Consider the following 21298-nt stretch of genomic DNA (forward strand, 5'->3'; position numbering starts at 1 on the left):
ATCCTGACCCATTCAAGTAAATGGGAATTTTGCTATTGACTTCAGTGGGTGCAGGATCAGGCCCCTAAGCAGTATATGATCACTCTTGAGAGCATAAAATTTTCAAACTTTGTCCAGGAAACATGTGCTCTTGATTAGAATGTGTCATTCTCTGATGACTTATTCATCTCTTCCTGAACAGCATTTTCAATATATAAACCTATGCAATATAGAAGGTAAAGGAGTCTCATAGTTATGTGATTTTTTTTTGCAGCCCAGGACCTATGTGCTGTGGAGAAACATGCCTGTGAACAGATCTGTGTGAACACACCTGGGTCCTATGTTTGTCAGTGTTATGATGGCTATGGGCTCGATGAAGATGGAAAGAAGTGTATCAGTAAGTATTATCTTAGAAATTCCCATTGGCACACAAGCCAAAGAGATGGGAGACAAGATTCAGTTCAGGGGGGCTGGTTTTTGGAGGGGAGAGAGTTTGACACACACAACCTGATTAATTTTGTTCTGATCTCATTGACTTCTGTGACCAAATTTTGCAGTCAGGTTAAGTTAAATAGTATGAAAGATTTCTACTTTTTCAGTACAAATAAATGTACAGTACAGCCACAAGCCTTGATAGGAAATTCTTCTTTCTCACACAGATTTTAAGCATAATATATTGTACATAGATTTGTTGTTAGGGATTTTTTTTCAATGAACTCTGAAATAGCAAAAAGGTGAAAAATTGCCCCAACTAATTTCACACAGGGTTATGCTGGCATTTTGAAATCAAGTACCTGATTTTTCTATTCAGAATCCATGTGGGTTGTCAGCAATGGTACCATTTAAACTGGTATCATAAAAACAAACAAAAGCATAGACACTACTCTCAGAGTGCTAGTAATACTACTCTAGGGTTGCTATCTCTTCAGGTAAGAGTCAGATCCTGGGAAAATCTGGGAGAGGGTAGACATTCCTTGAAACATCTGTTTCCATGCCAGGGTATGCGGAGGAGGTTTTCCACATCTGTTTCCAAGGAGTGGCACTAAAAGATCACTATGTAGTGGTTTGTTGTGTGAGAATCAAGTCATGGGTGGATTTTGGGTGGGTCATTCCCCCTCCCCCCCTGCCCCACACCCCCAACGGCAAGCCTCGGGGAGGCAGCCTTAGTGTGCTATATAAAGAGTTCTGCAGAGGAGACAGGAGACTGATCTGAGCTTATGCCCTTGAGGCAGGCAGGGAGTCAGAATTTTGTTTATAAACAGAGTGGTTAACCGTTGATTAAGATAAGAAAGGGCTGTTAGGATGTTTCCTAAAGTTAAATATCTGTTCCAACCTTGGTGAACTACAAAAAGTAAGTAGCCTAAGTGATAGAAAGTAATTGTAGATACGGGAATCGAGACAAGCGATGCAGGAAGTGCGGCTATGCCAACGAGAGACTACCCCATGTCCTGTGTAACTGCAAGCCCCATTCCAGAGCCTGGCAGCTGCAGCATAACACCATCCAAAATCACCTAGTCAGAGCCATCCTGCCACCCATAGGGAAGGTGGCTGTGAACTCTGCCATCCACGGAACTGACAGCCAACTGCAACCGGACATCGTCATCACCAGTGAGGACCAGAAGAAGATCATGATGGTGGACGTCACAGCGCCCTTCGAGAACAGGACCCCAGCCTTCCGCAACACCCAAGCTCGAAAGGTAGAGAAATAGGTCCCTCTAGCTAAAACCTTGAGAGCTGAGGGTTACCAGGTTCAGACGCATGCACTGTTCATCAGAACCTTAGGCACATGAGACTCCAGTAATAAGAGAGTGTTGAGAGAATGTGGAATCAGTCAGCGCTATGCTCGGCTGATGTGGCAACTCATGGTGTCAGACACCATCAGGTGGTTGAGGGCCATCTACGTAGAACACATCACCGGACATCAGCAATACCAGGTGAGATGAGATGGAGCGCCGATGAGAAGCAAAATCGGAAAGTAACCAAAATACCTCCCTGATGGATTGTATTTTCTAAATGGACAACCTACCCTAAATTCTCAGTTACTGAGGGACAATCTTCACTCATTGCTATATTTGCTTTCCACAACCAACTCTGTAACTTTTCATGAGTGATGTATCCGAATACTTGAATGCTAATATCTAAACTGTATTCTTAAATTTATTCACTTAAATTTGGGTTATTGCTGATTATGCACTTTATGTATCTTATGACTTTAAAAACAAACTTTGTATTTGTGGATAATCTAAACACTATACCCAGATGTACAGCAACTCTTTTTTCTTAACCTGTGTACTATATAATTTTTTAACATTAGCTTTAATAAAATTTTCTACAGTTGTTTCAGTTGTATTCAAGAGGTAGTAACAAAGTTACTCATATGTTTCTTTGAGAAGATAATTGATTTTTTAGACAAAGGAAATGCGGTAGATATAATCTATCTGGATGTCAGTAAGGCATTTGATATAGTTCCATGTGAGAAATTATTAGTTAAACTGGAGAAGATGGGGATTAATATGAGACTGAACGTTACATAAGAACTGATTAAAGGGGAGACTGCAACAGGTCATTCTGAATGGTGAACTATCAGGCTGGAGGGAGGTTACTAGTGGAGTTCCTCAGGGAACAGTCTTGGGAGCAACCTTATTTAACATTTTTAATTACTGACCATGGCAAAAAAAAAATGTGTGTGCGCTAATAAAATTTGCACGCGACACAAAGTTGGGAGCTATTGCCAATATGGAGGAGGACTGGAATACCATACAAGAAGATCTGGATGACCTTGTAAACTGGAGTAATAGAAATGGGATGGAATTTAATAGTGCAAAATGCAAGGTCATGCATTTAGGGATGGACTGACAAGAATTTTTGCTATAAGCTGGGGATTTATCAGTTGGAAGTTACAGAGGAGGAGAAAGACCTGGGTGTATTGATCGATCACAGCATGACTATGAGCTATCAATGTGATGTGGCTGTGAAAAAAGGCTAACATGGTCCTGGGGTGCATCAGGAAAGATATTTCCAGTAGAAACAAGGAAGTGTTAGTATCATTATACAAGGCACTAGTGAGACCTCATCTAGAATACTGCATGCAATTCTGGTCTCCCATGTTTAAGAAAGATGAATTCAAACTGGAACAGGTGCAAAGAAGGGCTACTAGGATGATCTGAGGAATATTAAACCTACCTTATGAAAGAAGACTCAAAGAGCTGGGCTTGTTTAGCCTAACCAAAAGAAGGCTGAGGGGAGATATGATTGCTCTCTATAAATACATCAGAGGGATAAATACCAGGGAGAGAGAGGCGTTATGGAAGTTAAGTATCAATGTGGCCCCTAGAACAAATGCATATAAATTAGCCATCAACAAGTTTAGGCTTGAAATTAGGCAAAGCTTTCTAACCATCAGAAGAGTGAAGTTCTGAAGCAGCCTCCCAAGAGGAGCAGTGGGGGCAAAAAACCTAACTGGCTTCAAGATTGAGCTTGATAAGTTTATGGAGAGGATGATATGTCAGGACTGCTTACAGTAGCATGCAGCCCATCGTTGACTGCCTGTAGCAAATATCCCCAGTGGCTGGGGATGGGACACTAGATGGGGAGGGCTCTGAGTTACTACAGTGAATTCTTTTCCTGGTGGGTCTTGCCCACTTGCCCAGGGTCTAACTGATCACCATATTTGGGGTTGGGAAGGAATTTCCCCCCAAGTCAGATTGGCAGAGACCCTGGGGGTTTTTGCCTTCCTCTGCAGCATGGGACATGGGCTACTTGCACGCTTAAACTAATGTAAATGGTGAATTCTCTGTAACTTGCTGTCTTTAAACCATGATTAGAGGATGTCAGTAACTCAGCCAGGGTTTAGGGGCCTATTACAGGAGTGAGTAGGTGAGATTCTGTGGTCTGCAAGGTGCAGGTCAGACTAGATGATCATGATGGTCACTTCCGACTTTAGTAAGTGTATCTGAGTAAGAATATACATTACAATTTTAAACCTAATCAGTGTCTCTTAAGTGACTTGCCATAAGATGTCAGAACATGTTAATATTAGAGCTGAGTGGATCTAATATTTAATTTTCTTTCTTGATATAGGAATTAGATACAGTGCTCATGTCAGATAATTTCTAAGTTGTTATCTGCAAAAACCCCTAGCGTTTTCAGTTACGTAGCCCCTGGAATCATGATGAAAGTTGCCCCTTTCCCCTCAAAAAAACCCCCAGAAATGGCACCCCTGTGGGCAGGCACGGAATTTGCACACACCCCCGCCACGCACCTGGCCCCGTTAGCCTGACTGGAGCCGGCCCCCCAAATATAGACAGATTCTAAGGGGTGGCATTCCATCCAATCCTAGGGTGGCACAGCCGCCTTTTTTTTTTTTTTGGTTTGCCACTCTGGCTGCCCTGCGCCCTGGTGTTTTTTGTTTGTTTGTTTTTCTTTTGTTTCGCCAATGACTTTCAGTGCACCACTGTAGGGGGTGGCGGTGCAGAGGAGAGAAGCACCCTGTTGGGAACAGCCAGAGTGCAGCCGCCACCCACCCAGAGGCTCGCCAGCGCAGCCGGGGGAGGCAGCTGCGAGCCACCAAATAAGTGGCACCGAAAGTTTGCTCCGGCCTCCCTGCACCCTTGTTGGTTTTTTGTTTTGTTTGTTTGTTTAGTTTTTGTTGTTGTTTTGTTGTTGTTGGTTTTTTGCTTGGAGCAGCAAAAAAGCCAGAGCTAGCCCTGAATATAGAAGTCAAGCTACACCTATGAATCAAGTCTGTCTGTAGAATGTGTTGGCTAAGCATAGTTCCCTTAAAGGAACAGGGCATTCTGTGCCTCTAATTCATACCATTGGCAGTAAAGAAACAAACATAGGCCCAGGGTATTGCAAGATGAAAGCTAGAGAATGAAAATTCAGGAAAACAAATATTAAATGTGAAACAAACTTGTCCTTAACTTTGTAAATAACTCATTCTTCACTTCTTCCATACTTATATCACAGTATGTTTTAGGGTAATCTAGCTCTTCAGGCTATTTTCCTTCTCACAAGCCTTCCTTCCTGGTCTTATATTTCAGGAGAATGTCCTGTTCTGGTATCTTCTGTCAAAGAACTAATAAGTGCTAGATGTTTGCCTTTCTCTTTCAGGCCTGGGTTCAGGAAAGCACTTAAGCACATGCTCCAAGTTAAGTTGAAATTAATGGGATTTAAGCAGATACTTAAAGTAACGCATGTGCCTAAATGCTTTCCTGAATTGGAGCCTAGGCCCCTACACACAATCCCACCACAATTCTTCTCAAGTTGTAAGAAATAACAAGTTTCCATAGCTGTACCTTCTTTCCAGCTAAATTCTTGCCAGTTTAAAGCCCCATAACACAATGTAATCTGCATCTTGACTGCCCACTTAAGTAATTTCTTAGAATGCCCTAGGAAGCAGGCTGTTAGTTCAGTATGTAAAACAGGTAGTTGCCCATACCAATGGGCATTTTTCATGCCATTTCCCATTTTGTTTTTTATGAGCACTATGGTTTATGCAGATGACTCAACTGTGTGCTTAGTCCTTTGAAATGTTTCAGTTACACTTGATCTCATTATTTAAATATGGGAATACTTACTTGCCTCAGCATTCTTCTTAGCTCGTTTTGTTTTGTTTTGTTTTCCTTTCCTGGATTTGCAACTTTTTGAAGATATAAAGCATATGGGTTTATTTTCACCCATAAGCAGATGTGGTTCAGATCCGTGTCTGGCTTTTCAGAGGACATTCATCGGCTTGTTTCACAATGAATGTATCAGAATTTTTTCATGCTACGTAACTGATGCTTCTCCATAGGTCCTAGGACTCAAGTACCATTTTACGTTCTTGTCCCCTGAAGTTGGATTCTTTCTAGCTGGCCTCCTATATAGAACAAGCCATAGAGTTTCACCCAGTTACCCTGTGTTGAGCCCAATAACTTGTCTGACTGAAGCATATCCTCCAGGAAAGGCCTCCAGTCTTGATGTGAAGACATCAAGAGAGATAGAATCTACCACTTCCTTTTGTAGTTTGTTCCGGAGGTAAATCACACTCACTATTACAAATGTATGCCTTATTTCTTACTTGAATTTGTCTGGCTTCAGCTTCCAGCCATTGGTTCTTATTATGTCTTTCTCTAATAGATTAAAATGCCCTTTATACCCAGTATTTTCTGCCCAAGGAACTTATACAAGATAGTCAAGTTACCTCTTAATCTTTTTGATAAACTAACCTGAGAGCTCTCTAAGTCTCTCCCTGTAAGGCATTTTGTTTCCAGCCCTGGTATCATTTTTGTGGCTCTTTTTTGCACCTTTCCAGTTTTTCAACATATTTTTAACAATGTGGTCACCAGAAATGGATGCAGTATTCCAGTATTGATCTCACTAATGCTGAATACAGAGGGCTAGTGGAACTTGTGGATATATGTATTTTTAAGCACATAAATTGAATCTTTTAAGTTTCTCTGAATCATAGAATATCAGGGTTGGAAGGGACCTCAGAGAGTCATCTAGTCCAACTCCCTGCTCAAAGCAGGACCAATCCCCAGACAGATTTTTGCCTCAGATCCCTAAATGGCCCCCTCAAGGATTGAACTCCCAACCCTGGGTTTAGCAGGCTAATGCTCAAACCACTGAGCTATCCCTCCCTCACCAAAGAAAGGTGGTCACATTAGCTAACCTATATAACCTCCTGTTATAATCACTGTTCTCATCCTCCCTCACTATTTCTTCTATTGTTTATTACATCTACTTGTAGCATCTTGTCTTAAACTGGATTATAAATTCTACAAGGCAAGGGCTGTGTCTTCCATTGTATTTTTATAGCAACTAGCACAATGGGGCCCCGATCCTCATTGGGACCCTGGGGCACTACTGCAATACAAATATAAATAAATACACCTGCGTCACTGGGGATTGTTTATAGGTTCTATTCTGATGTCAGCTCCTATCCTTTCTTTAATACACAAAAAGTACATGTTTTTCTTATTCAAACATTAGTACATTTCTATGTAATTTCTTGCCTCGACATTCTAGTTGTTGTCTTTTCAGTCTCTTCACCACTTCTCCATAAAGTCTTTAATGTTTTACACAGAACTGAGCTGCATCTTTAATTTTTCATGTTTTTCCCATTTCATTCCACTAGTGCGTTGGCTTCCTTTGAAATTGAGAATCAAGTTCCAAATTCTCTTGGTAATATTTAAAGCATTCATATCCTCAACTCCAAATTGTTTGCATGATCTGATTCTGACTTGTATTCCCTCTTATATCTTGCATTTTCCTTCTGACCTAAATCCACTTGATCTCTCAAGTACTGCTTACTTATACTTATTTTGGTGGAATCCCTTAACTCATGCTATTCATCCTGATGCCAGTGCTGGCAGGTTCAAATGTAAACACAAAGTGTCCTAGTTACACTTCTAGTTGTAGATTATTTATTTTTTTGCATCATGTACATGATTTCTCTTTTAACTTTTTTGAATCCCTACAATACATATGCATGGGTCAATATATGATCATTAATAATGTTTCCATAAAGTCTTAAAACTATGTAGAAAACAGCCACTCTAATTTTTTTTTTTTTGCAAAGAAAAGAGTGATTGGCTAATTTGCTATTCCTATTAGCAGTGGATCTGCAAGAACTGATTTCTGTGATTTGAGCAACTTCAGACTTTAAAATGGATATGTTATTATGAAAAATGTCCTGCTTCTGCAAATGTCATCAAGGATGCACACTGATCCCTGGTGGAAAATCCTGTAAATGTGAATATGTGCAGTATTCAACCAGGAGCTATAACTCTCAGTTTTCATTAGTTTATATTAAAGTATCATTCATTTTTGTGGATAGTATTTACTAGATAAATGATTTATTACAAAATAGGCACGATCAAAGGAGAAACCTGATGCACTGTTTATTTAAAGATTTACAGTCAAATGGGTCAAAATGTGATGGCCAAGATGTTACTTCCCTAATACCAATAGACCAATGAAAAGACAGAAAAATAGGTAAAAAGATCTTTTAACCTTTTCCTTCTGATTTGTGTACCATGCTTTTATTTTAGCTGATTATGTTCACCAGGCTTGTTCACCGATGCCAGGTGTTGAAACGGATCTTTAAATGGCCCACGGCTGGGCAGGTGTTACCGGTGAGAATTTGGAAACCAGTATGCTTAATACACAGTCATTTATTTGAGAGAGAATCACACAGGCAGTTACAGTTACACACTATGCATCTTCTCCTACAAGCCTTAGCTCCCCCCAAGCATAAACCCTCAGTAACTATATTAGCCTTACACAATATCCTGATTGGCAAACAAGCAGATATAGCTACCAGTTCTAGATGGAGACTTCTTTTCTTCTCTTCTTTCCCCTCTTAGGTACTTGTTCTGTTAAATGTCCCCTGAATCAGGGTCTAGGTCATCCCAAGGACTTCTGTCTCACAGTCTCGAACCTCTTCAGATGTTAATTGGCGATCACTAACTTAACTAATTTACTTTGCTTAGCATATATACCCTTTTGGTCTCAAAGAAGTCACATGTCTCAGAAATACGCCTTGTGGGCATGTCATTACTAATTTTCTCCTAATTAATCATTTGGAAGGAGGGGCTGCACAACAGACCCAGACCAAAACTCAATCAACGTTTACCCCCTCATAAATCATTCACTTAAGCTCTCAGTGCGATGTCATTTTGACCCATGTCTGCTTGCACCAAGCCCACTGATTGCATAATTTTACATGTTCTTTACCTTGTGGGCTGGTTCCCCTGCTGATATTCCAAAGTTTGATATTGAAGCATATGCACATATTGAGCTTATTTTAACCATCAAGTGCAGCTTCAGCACTTTAAGTAATTTTCCACTTCATTTATCTAGTGCTAAGAGAATCCTGCTCCCAGAATCCTCTAGCAAGTTCAGACATACCAAGCCATATCAAACTCATGCTTGCCACATTTATTCACATCAGTCACAGCAATTCATAATAATTCAGCACTGTTCCAACACCAGGCATTGAGCTAAATAGGAATCACTGCTTGCTGAATTCTAAAGTACAGAGTGTTCACCTGGTTTAAACCCAAGGTAATGATCTGCTCAGTCAGACAAAGCAGAGAGCCAATAAAGCAGCATTCCCTGCTGTGGCTGATACATAGCATGTTTTGCAGGGAATACAACACTGCAGAATTCTGCATAAAACATTGGTTTCATTACAGGTACTGACATTCTCTCTGCTCTTGATTAAGGAGATGAAGAGAAGGATTTAATGGGACACGCAGGAGTACTATCATAGGGGCAGAGATGGTTCTCCAAGATATCTCAGCACCTTAACCATAGCAAGAGGAAGTGGTAAAGAGCAGACCACACAAACATCATCTGCTGGGCCCAGTGAGTTATTCAGGCCCTCTTCCTATTTAGAAAGGTTTACATTATCCAGTTAAGAACCAGAAACAATACCATCTAACTTAGGTGACCAGTTATAAACTTAAATATTGATACTCAAAGGAATCCTCACTGCCAGCAGTTCACGAACAGCGCAGAGAATGACATTTGTCTGCTCCACATTCATTGAACAAAACTGAAAAAATCAGTCCGTTCATGGACAACTTGGGCCAAAGAAAAGGTTAAATCTGCAGACCAAATCGTGTGTTGGGAATTAGTCACCTGGCTCTAGGTGTGGTGCCTGTAGAAGCCTGTTAACACTGTTCCATATTCAGCTAGAGGAGCTACAGACTACCTCTTAGGGGGCTTATTGACAAGGAAACAAGACGGCCCAGGACCATGTTGGAAAGGAAACTGGGACTTCTGGATGGCCTGCAGGCCAAAAGACCATCCTGTGGTGACTGCCTCTTTTCAGATGAGCAAAAATCTTACAATAAAATATGTTCTTCTGTTAAACCATGTTCTCTCCCCTCATGGGAGAAGGATCTTTCCTTTGGGGGCTGCTGGATTCATTCTCCTTTCTTTCCTGGTACTACTTCTCAGTCTTTCCATGGATATTTAACTCCATGGAGAATTTAATATCCCATTTACTAACGGAAATCTTGTTGGAAGGTATCTATTTTGAGCAAGTACCACTAATAGCTGGTGTAGAAGAAGATGAAAAGAATAACTAGTGAGACTACCAACACAGCCCAGCAGGATTAATCCTGCCTAGAGCAGGAGTTCTCAAAACAAATTTTTTGGTGGCCTCAGAGTGCGGCCACCAACTCTTGCTGGTGACCACTCTGACAATTTTTCCTAAAATACTTACCGGTAATTAACTTTAGTAAAAACAAACAAATATGTCCACATAAATGTCCAAATCATTGTAATTTATTTATGTAATCTTTTTTTCAAACACAGTCAAAATAATGTACAGATGTCTCTATTCTTTACTGAACCTAAATAGAGTAGAAACATAAATAAGGTGCTTTGCATGTTCTTGTCTTTTGCTGCTGTTTCTTTTGCTTTTTGGTTGCTTTTTTGTTTTAGACTTGCTACCTAGTAAGTGTGCTGCTGTGAAAAATGATATTTGTATATTTGTTAATACCATTTTTCACAGAAGCAGACTTGCTAGCTAGCTGGGAGGCAATGAAAAGCAATATTAACAAACATTCAAATATCACTTTTCACAGCAAATTTACTCAACGCCAGCAAGCTGGGGTACAAAGTAAGCCCTGGATGGGGAGGCAGGTAGGGAGGCAATAGGGGCCAGAGGCAATGGATGGGGAGATGGGGGAGGCAGCAGGGGCCAGCAATGATAAGGGGGGTGGTGAAATCAGGGAAAGTGTCCAAAGCTTGGGATCCGGGCTGAAGCCCTGCAGCCAAGGACCAGATCCCGCCGCCCCATGACCAGAACCTGCCACTACCACCACCCCAGGGCTGAAGCCAGAAGCCCAAGCCCCACTGGCCCCAGGAAGGTGGGGAACTTACTGTCTGTCTGGTCCTCTAGCATTTCTGGCTCCGGAGGGGGGCAGGGCCCAACCCCTGCTGGCGGTCCCGGGGAAGGGGCCATTGCTCCCCCCACCCCAATCACTGCTTAGAAGGCTGTTGCCTCAAGAAAAGCCCCTGGTGGCCGCATTTGAGAAATGCTGGCCTAGGGTGTGGTTAATCTGTATATGAAAAATATTACAACAGTGCAACTGGCAAGAGCAATTGGCAAGAGAGCACTTCAGCCACATACAGTCAGTTACCCTTGGTGACTGACTGTATGTTTGTTTACATTAGAGAAACTGGCAAGCTAACCACTGGTAGAAGCCAATAGGACTGCTCCTGTGAGTGTGTGCTCACCACAAAGAATAAGGGTTGCACAATCTATCCTTTAGTGAGAAAACTGGGGAAATATAGGTCCTGTAGGAATTATTATTAGTTATTTTTCAGTTGTGCTCCTAATGTTCTAGAAGCTATATAGACAGAGGAAGGCACAATCCCTTCACCAAAAAGATCAGTCTAAAAAGACAGACCAACTAAGAGAGAGGAATGAGGGACCAAATGTAAATAAAGTGGTCTGAATCATGTCTGCTCATATATTACTCGTTGATAAAAAAAAATCTTTATAAAAATAGTTTTTCCATTTTTCCCTCAACTTTGCTGTTTCTAGGGTGACCAGACAGCAAATGTGAAAAATTGGGTTGGGGGTGGAGGGTAATAGAAGCCTATATAAGAATTCATTATTTATACAGCCCTGGACATTGATCAGGACTCTTAGCCACTTCCATAATATAAATATTTAATCATATTTTTATTTGATTCTGTTTATTTTGATTCCATATATTCTTCTTGTTTTCTTTTTCAGTTGTAGACCTTTGTGCTTTGGATAACCAAGGTTGTCAACATGAGTGTGTAAGTATGGATGACTCCTACTACTGTAGATGCCATCAAGGATTTATTCTAAATCCAGACAGAAGAACTTGCAGAAGTAAGTTGTGATGAATTTTAAGTACTATGATAAATTTGCTCTCCTTATACCTCCTAATTTCCAGTGGTGATTCTCCCACTGCTGTTCCTGAAGATGCTGAGGACATTCAGTAGAATGTCAGGGATGGACTAGCTCCTGGAATCATAGGAAATAAAAGCAGTGGAAGTTTCCTCCTTCTCTGGGGACAAGGAGTTCTTAACATGAGGCCATGCTTCTCCCTAGGTAGCAACATAAAGGCTTCTGTTCAGGGGCGGCTCTAGGATTTGTGCTGCCCCAAGCACGACAGCACGCCGCGGGGGGCGCTCTGGCGGTCGCCGGTCCCACGGCTCCGGTGGACCTCCCGCAGACGTGCCTGCGGAGGGTCCGCTGGTCCCGCGGCTCCGGTGGCCTCCACCGGAGCCGCGGGACCAGTGGACCTCCCGCAGGCACATCTGCGGGAGGTCCACCGGAGCCGCCTGCTGCCCTCCTGCGGGACGCCGCCCCAAGCACGCGCTTGGCGCGCTGGGGTCTGGAGCCAGCCCTGCTTCTGAATTTACATGATTCCTTTGGATTGCCAGAGTTCTTTATTTTAAGTGTCCTCCTTCCTTGTGCAATAAACCAGAAAAACATATTAATTTTATACAACACAATTCTTAAATTTTCTTTGTTTATAAAACAAGTTTAATAATTAAATGCAAAATGCCCTGTATTAAGGCACTGTTAAGGTTGCATAGCTACATATACCACATTCAGGAAATGTAAAAGGAAAGGTTGAATGTACAACATTAACTCTGCTTCTTTCTATATATGTATTATGATAAAGAAACTTAATTGCTGTGGGTGTGAGTGGGTGCAGCTCTATTAATTTCAGTAGAGTTACACTGCTTATACCAGTGATTAATTTAGCCCATATTTTAACAGTGTGAACAAATACAGTTTATGAAATAATGCAGTACAATATGACAGAGTCTTATACAACCCTAGAAACACATGGGTGTCTAAGACCACCTGTGATTGTAATAAAAGGCTGTATCATAATGAAACACTATTAGTCAGAGTACAGTTGGTGCCAGTCAATGTAGCTGGCAACTTGCAGGCTCTGGTAGCCTTGGCAGGCACCAGCCAGATGCAGGTCTGTTAGAATCTTATGTGAAATACATATTTCCATACTTGTGTGTGTATATATCCACATAAGCATGCAGTTTGAAATATTCTCAGTACAGCATAAGTGCCTCCCGTTGCTTGGGCAGCAATCCAGATCCATTGTTCCCCCAACATTGTGGAGGATTTTAGAATGTGGGATTTTTTTTTCCAGTTTAAACTGATCAAAGACCTTAAAACATCATAAAAAAGCTTAAAGCAAGTTAAATCTTTTCATCAGCTATGGGGATTAACTGATATTAGTTTTAAACTGTTGTATGCATTTAAACAGATCTAAACCTCTTGAGCATTTTAACCTGTTTAAGCTGCTTTAAATACTTTAAATCAGTTTAAAGTGCAAAAAAAAACATTCCCAGAACTACAATTTGAAAAAAAAACAACAGGTTGGACAGATGTAGTGGGGAAGGAAATACCCAATAAGCAGCAGCAGCCAAGCAAGAATGGGCTGGAGCCAGGACAGCATTGGTTAAGATCAGTTCAGTTCAGGATGCCCTTGCTGAATTTAAACATAAATAACTTTAAAACTTACCAAACCACTTCTCTGCAAACTGGACTTCTTTTGTGTCTTGCAAACCAAACCAAGAATAAGGAAAATGGACTGCAGATTGCAATTGTTTTAAAGTCAGAACATTGTTCAGATTAGCCTGGGATTAGACTAAACTGATTCAGAGCAAGGATGTGTCAGAGTTCCCCTGTGTTCTAAATCACACTGGCTTTAGGTCATTGTGAACACACAAGAAAAAGCTTCAAAATGACTAATTTTTAAATGTTCAAAGTTTAAAACTCAACATTATTTTCTACAAATTTGGCCTGACAGTTGCCAGCTCAGTGAGAGCAGCAAAACTAGCCAAGAATCAACCCATATTAAGAAAGATGGAGCTAAAATGGTCAAACAAGCATTTTTTGGAGCTTTGATAAGTGCACAACTAGATTAAAGCATAAGCACTATAGCCCATGCCTGGGGCTCTAACTCCCACAGTCATTTGATTACATCAGAATTTTGGCTTTCATTTACAAAAAGGAAAAGAAAATATTAAGCTTCTAGCCTCTTACGGACACAAAGAAAAGCTCGAAACATAAATAAGTGTTACCAAGACAGCTTGAAACAAAAGCACAAGGTGTAAACTACCCATCCATTTCAAAGTTAACTGCAAGACACACTGCTCTGGGGGTTTGCCAACACTAGCCCAAGCAGGTATACCGTGTACACCTTGGCTCCTGGAATACTTATTAGGGGCCTTCCTGCCACCATCCTGGTTGCTGATTCTGCTCCTTCCAAAGGGAAGGGAGCCCCTCTTGTTACCTGTGGGATGCAGTGGGACCCCATGCTGCTACCTCTGGGGAGGAGAGGAGCCTCCTGCGTTCTAAGTCTCAATCATATACCAGGGCCCCACTGTGCAAGCCTCTGTACAAACACATATCTCATATGCTCATCTTAATTAATTAGCCTCTTAGAGTTGATATGGCTATTTCCACCTTTTCATGTTCTGTATGTATATATATCTCCTTACTGTATGTTCCATTCTATGCATCTGAAGAAGTGAGCTGTAGCCCACAAAAGCTTATGCTCAAATAAATTTGTTAGTCTCTAAGGTGCCACAAGTACTCCAGTTCTTTTTGCAGATACATGCAGTTTGAAATATTCAGGCTGCTACTCTGAAACCTATACATCTTCATGACTATCATCTCACGAGCAACTTAAATGAGGGAACTGCAAAGCAAACAAACCTGAGTTGTTCAGACCCTGACTTTGCAGATAATGTAATGCTCTGATCTAGTGAAAGGCACTCAAAAGCACACTAATACACTTCTTATAAATCATATCTAACTTGTATGCAGTAAAATAGTATTGCCAGGTAATTTGTTGGAAAACCAAGTGATACATTTTCAGTGTGCTCTATGGGTATTTAGCTGCAAAAATACTAACACTCATTTCTGTACATCCTCCCATTGAAAACTTATTCCCCAAGGGTTCATTAAAAATATGTATGATATATTATAGTCTGTGTGAAAATGGAACATTCTGTTTTCACAGCTTGAGAGAGTATGGCAAGGTGTCAGAAGCATGTCCAGAAAGAGAGATGTTCATTTAAAGAAACTGAGGTAATTGTTTTTAATTTAATTTATTTGTCTATGTTCCTTATTGCTGTGCATTTTTTTCTTTTTATAGGACCAGATTACTGTGCTTTGCAGACCCATGGCTGTCAACAGGAATGTGTTAATACAAATGATTCCTATTTTTGTCAATGCCGACACGGGTTTACTCTTAATCCAGATAAGAGAACTTGCAAAAGTAAGTTGTCCTATTGTATGCAATAAAGTTCACCTGCTTTTACTTCTGAAAACCTATATGGCTGAATTTACAGAAAGATCATAGCCTCTTCCATAGTAAAGGCTGAAACAAACCTATTTTAAGGTTGATCTTTAACCTCAGCCCTTTCCTTCACCCCATAACTTGGCTAAAAACTAAACCAAACTCCTTGATATTTCACAGACCAGATTTTACGCTACATTACAATTTTTCTGAAGAGTTTGAAGCAATTCTGGGGAGTACTATGGGACATTTGATGGCTCAAAACCAGGACATTCATTACTTCTTTGAAATGTTCTTGTAGAGGTTCGGACTCACCCCTGGGGCACCTCCTGCTGGTCTCTCAGGGAATTAGCTCAATTTCCAGCCCAGAGCACCCTCTGCAGGCCAGTGATCCGCCTGTCCTCTGGCCCCCGTGTCCCTCCCAGGACCTCGGTGCCCCGTTTACCTGGGGTGCCGCTCCCTGGCAATAATCCCTTTCAGCCTCAGGGTCTCCCCCTCCCAGGGGAACCCCCACCCACTATCCCCACCTCGCCTCAGTGTATGGCTACTGCCAGTCATCGTCTAGCCCCCACACCCTGGGACAGACTGCAGTATCAGCCTATTCATCACTGGCAAGGTTGGGTTTGGACCTGCTGCCTTTGTCTACCACTGGGCTGCCCTCTGCAACCCCCAGTACCTATTGGCTTTATGCTAGGCCACAGCCTGGGGCTTTCCAGGTTGGAGCTCCCCAGCTCCTCTGCCTTTCTCCAGCCCTGCTCCACTCAGGTACCCAAGCGGGAGTGAGGGACCCTCCGCTCAATTGCCGCCGAATAGCTGGATGTGCCGCCCCCTCTCCGGAGTGGCCGCCCCAAGCACCTGCTTACTAAGCTGGTGCCTGGAGCCGGCCCTGCTGGCATGGGAAAGTGTCCTACCGCGGAGGAAAAAATAAGGCTGCCATCTCTAGAAACCTTGGGAGAGGATTGCAGTGTACCTCCAGGGAAGTTTCATCAAGATCTCTCAGGAGGACTCAAGAGACATCGCTGTGTACATAAACAAACTGCTCCACATGGCCCCCCCTCCCCTGCCTAACTCTAGAGGGGAATGAAAAGCAGATAGCAATTCCATCTCTTTGTTGTATCACTACCTCTTGTAGTATGAGTGAATTAATGAAAAGTTGATAGCTGTGTCCAGCTAAGTTGGGGATGCTGTCACTCAAAGGGAATTTCATTTACATGCTTAGTCGAGGTTCCTGCCCCTTCATCGGGCTCACCTGTGCTCAACTGCAGGAACTAGCTGGACTGTGGTGGAGTCAAAAAACAGTCCTGGGTTGCAGCACCACTGGACCCCCGCCCATCATCTGTCCTCCATACTCCTCCTCCTTGCTGTTCACAGCAGGGCAGGGCCGGTGCAAGGATGTTTCGCGCCCTAGGTGAAACTTCCACCTTGTGCCCTCCCCCCCGCCCTGAGGCACCCCCCTTGCGGCAGCTCCCCACCCTCTGCCCTGAGGCACTCCCCCGGCCCCACCTCACCCCTATCCCGTCTCCTCCTTGAGCACGCCGTGGCTGCTTCACTTCTCCCGCCTCCCAGGCTTGCGGCACCAATCAGCCTAGGCACCACAAGCCTGGGAGGCGGGAGGAGTGAAGCAGCCACGGCGTGCTCGGGGAGGAGGCGGGCCAGGGTTGAGCTGGGGCAGGGAGTTCTCCTGCATGCTGCCCCCCCACACTTGCTGCAGGCGGGCCTCCCCACGCTCCCCTGCCCCAGCTCCCTCCGCCTAAATGCCAGCAGCGACCGGGGCAGCCGAAGATCCAGCCGCCGCGGTCGCTGCCGAAGAAAATGGCGCCCCCCCCCAAATGCCAGTGCCCTAGGCGACCGCCTAGGTTACCTAAATGGTTGCGCCGGCCCTGCAGCAAGGGCTTGTGACTCAGGCTCCTCAGAGGTATCCATGATGGTGTGTGGGATGGTGGTGGGGTTTCCACCAAGTCTGGAATGCAGCTCTGTGTAAAAGCAGCAGGTCTGTGGCTTGGTACCAGATCGATTGTTGGCCTTACTGGCTTTCTGATATGCCTGCCACAGTTCCTTCCTTGACTTTCATGGCTCTCGCTGCTGCTGGTCCTTGTCATAGCCCTCTTTCTGCCTCCCCAGAGCAAGCTGCTCATCGATGTTGACGTTTCTACAGCTGGTTCAGAGCTGTGCCTGCACAGCCCTTCTCCCCATAGGCCCAGGAGATCCAATATCTCCCGTCTACTCCAGGCAGGAATGTGCATCTGGAGCATGTAGCTGGCATGGTCAGCTGGGCAGTTGCACACAACAAAGAAGAGCAGATAGAAGTGTGCTCACCAAACTGGACAACCAGGAACAGGCATTTCAAAAATTCACAGGGGTTTTAAAGGAGTGGGGGCTTGTGATATATGTGACCTCTGGGCAGTGGAGTTAACAATTATGACCAGAGCAGTCAGTGTTGGGCATTGTGGGACAGCTGCTGGAGGACTAGTTAGGGTCAACATAAGTAATGTAGTGTCTACACTTGCGCTGCATTGACCTCCATACATTGACCATGGCTCAATGCTGCTCAGGGAGCTGGTGCTACTACATTTACATAAAGGGGCACTTACATCAGTGGGAGATAAATTTAAGTGTAGACAGATGCGCAGCTAGGTGGACTAATTTTGTAGTGTAAACCAGGCCTCAGTGCAGGAGACAGGACTAGGTGATCTACTGAGGTCCCTTCCAGTCCTACATTTCTATGATTTCTGTGATGCAGCTCCTCTGGTGTGGGACCCAGCAAGCTTGCATCAAAGCAGATGCATCATGAGCAGGGCTGGCTCCAGACCCCAGCGCGCCAAGCAGGCGGGTGGGGCGGCATTGTCGGGGCAGGGCGGCATTTGGCTCCGGCGGACCTTCCGCAGTCATGCCTGCGGGAGGTCCACCGGAGCCCCGGGACGAGTGGACCTGCCGCAGGCATGACTGCGGAGGGTCCCCTCTTCCCGCGGCTCCGCTTGAGCTCCCGCAGGCATGACTGCGGTGGGCGCGCTGGTCCCGCAGCTCGGACGGAGCTCCCGCAGGCATGCCTGCGGATGCTCCACCGGAGCCGTGAACCAGCGCACCCGCCGCAGACGCTTCTGCCCTGGCCGCGGGACCGGGGAAGGGTGGCGAAGCACGCCGCCCTGTTTGGGGCGCCGTAATTTATAGAGCCGCCCCTGATCATGAGAGATTCTTGCACACAGATGAAGCAGCTAGCTTAGTACCTAAGCACTATGAAAGCCAGGAGCAAGAGGTAGTATTAATATTTCTCTAATTGTAAACTCACATAGATTACAGCTAAGAAAAAAGCCTCTTTTGGAACACGATTAAATGTCTTTCATCTTCATAAAAAATATGTGTTTTGGTATGTGTTTTCATGTACCGGTATCATTTTTAACATCAGTCTGGATTGCTGCTATTTTTATAATCTTATATAGCATTGTGATTATATTCAGGACTTTACAGGACAGGTGTTGCTTGAGGAACACAGGAGCAAAGGGTCCGATCCTGCAAACATTTCCAAGTATAATGTTTATTACCAGGAGTACAATTGTGAATTATGGGATTCTTTCAGTGACTTCAGTGGGCTTTGGATCAGCCCTTCAGTTTGGTAGTATTTTCATTCCCAAACACTTTACTTCATGGTTCACGTTAAACAGACATAAAATAAAACAATCCATCAACTTCTCTACTTCCTCTTTTCTAAGCCAAACTGTGTGTGTCACTGCTGAGCAGTACCAGGCATTCCTCCTCCCCAAAGTGTTGATGTTACTTCTGATGGCTAGGGAAAGAAAGAGTATGGGAATCAAAGCAAAGTCTTGCACATTTTTACTAATAGGCCACCAGATCAGCTGCTTCCCACAGTTTTATTAACTGTCTGTCACATGGAAGTTAGTGCCATTTAAGAAGCATGATGTTTTGTTCAGTAACCAGCATACTTAGCTTGTATTCTTTAACCTCTCTCTCCACAGGAATAAACTTCTGTGCTTTGGGTAAACATGGCTGTGAACAGGAATGTGTTAACACAGAAGACTCTTTTGTGTGCAGATGTCATAGTGGATACACCCTAAACCATGATGGCAAAACGTGCAGAAGTGAGTGTTTCACACAAAGTGCAGCAATTAGTTCTTGCATTGGGCTGAGTTTTGAAATGAACAAGGGAACTCTCCAGGGGCCCTTCTGAGATCTTTCAGAGCTATGTAAGCTGTTGTAACTGTAAAGTCCAACAAGAGCCAGCACTAGTGAGGTAATGTTGGTAAAATGCCTGCATAGGTCCACCCAGTGGAGAACAAGTGTATCGTCTTATTAACAATTCCTGTTATAAGAATGTTATTTAGCAGGAGTGCCTGACATATTTTGAAGTTAGGGTGACCAGATAGCAAGTATAAAAAATCTGGACAGAGAATGGGGGGTAATAGGCACCTATGTAAGAAAAAGCCCCAAATATCTGGACTGTCCCTATAAAATTGGGACATCTGGTCACGCTATTTGAAGTGCTTGTTAAAAATACATCCAATTTTAGCAGATATTTAGACAGTTACACACCTAATACTGATGATTTTTCACCTCAAATGCTGGTTTATTTTTATTTCTTCTGAAGTCTATCGGATATAAATACATCCCTTGCTATATGATAATTAGAATACTGCTAAAGGAATGATGTCCTACCAAAAATCATGCCAACCCTGTATATTTGCAATCACTAAGTTGTGAAAAGATATTGTTTTCCCCAGAACCATTTTGCATATTTAAAGCAGCACTTTAAAAATGCAGAGAGCTGCAATTTTTCTTGATGTACTTATGCCATTTGGAAAAAAGTACCCAAAGACTTGTATAATTAAGAAAATTATTATCTTCAATGATCAAAATAAACTGTTGATGGATTCTGCAGCATACAAGAAAACTTTAATACATTGTAATATAAGTAAATTATACAACTTGGTTTGATTTTCAGATGGGCAGGTGCTTGGCTCTTTCTGAAAATTAGGCCCCTTTGAGGTGTCACAAATAGGGCACTCCACAATTGAGGCAACCCAATTTACTGGTCGCTTTTGAAAATCTTGGCCCTTTTCTCTTTTTTAGCATTACAGTTTTTATTTTTGCAGATTTAGGTATCAAAACATGTTGACCTAAATTTATAGTTACTGTAGTTCCAGAAGCCTGGTGATGGGCAGATTTGTGATTACTTTGTTACTTGAAAGAACATAAGGAAAGATTTAGTGTGAGAAGCTAGAACGTTTAGATTTTAAAAGTGATATTAATAATACATATTACAATGGACATCTCTTATTTGTAACAGATGATGGTGATCTGAGAATGTAATTTGCCAAATAAGATAGGGGTTTCTTTATTTTAATTGTTTCACATTTCTCTTGTACAACGGCCCCAAAGCACAGCTCCACTTATGATGATGTAAACTTATGGAAAAAAGGAGAATGTGCCAACTGGAATTTATTGTAATTAGTAAAAATTTCAATCTCGGCTTCACTTGCTCAGGCCAACAGTATTTGTAACTATGTCTGATGTTAAATTGGGACAGATTCCTATATATATATTTTATATGATTTTAAAAAACCAATCTTGCACAATATTATTAGGCTTAGCAAATGGATATAGATATGACTGTGATAATCCAGTAAATTTTTGCATCTGTAACTGCTTTGCAGAATTGAGACATAATAGACAACATTTATATTGGGTAACACTGACTTCAGTCAAGTTGAGCTAGGGTGAATTTCACCCATGTGACTAAGAATAGTGAAGAATGTCCACTATAAAATGTTAAGGGGGAAGCTTGCTATAAAAATCTTTTAAGATTTTTTCTTGCTAAAAAGTGCTTTGCTCTGTACTTTTACAAAATCAGCAGAGTTACATTGCACATTCACACAAGCACATATCTTGCTTTATGAACTATCGACCATACCTCTGAGTTGTCCTTTGTTAGGAGATACAGTGCAGACTTTAAACTCAATTCACACATATATTTGGTTTTTATAGAG

At 42.6% G+C, this 21298-nt stretch overlaps 1 protein-coding gene across 9 annotated transcripts in view; it reads left to right on the forward strand.

Moving 5' to 3' along the window:
• The window catches only part of MATN2 (matrilin 2), a 107170-nt gene that overhangs the window by 56286 nt on the left and 29586 nt on the right, over positions 1–21298 (forward strand). For all 9 annotated transcript variants that reach the window (XM_039521929.1, XM_039521932.1, XM_039521934.1 and 6 more), the window contains exons 5-8: positions 254–376; positions 11723–11845; positions 15156–15278; positions 19271–19393. In XM_039521929.1, coding sequence (XP_039377863.1) covers positions 254–376; positions 11723–11845; positions 15156–15278; positions 19271–19393 — 492 coding nt within the window. The remainder of the gene's footprint in view (positions 1–253; positions 377–11722; positions 11846–15155; positions 15279–19270; positions 19394–21298) is intronic.

The sequence above is a fragment of the Mauremys reevesii genome, linkage group 2 (genome assembly GCF_016161935.1).
Source record: "Mauremys reevesii isolate NIE-2019 linkage group 2, ASM1616193v1, whole genome shotgun sequence".
Taxonomy (NCBI): Eukaryota; Metazoa; Chordata; order Testudines; family Geoemydidae; genus Mauremys; species Mauremys reevesii.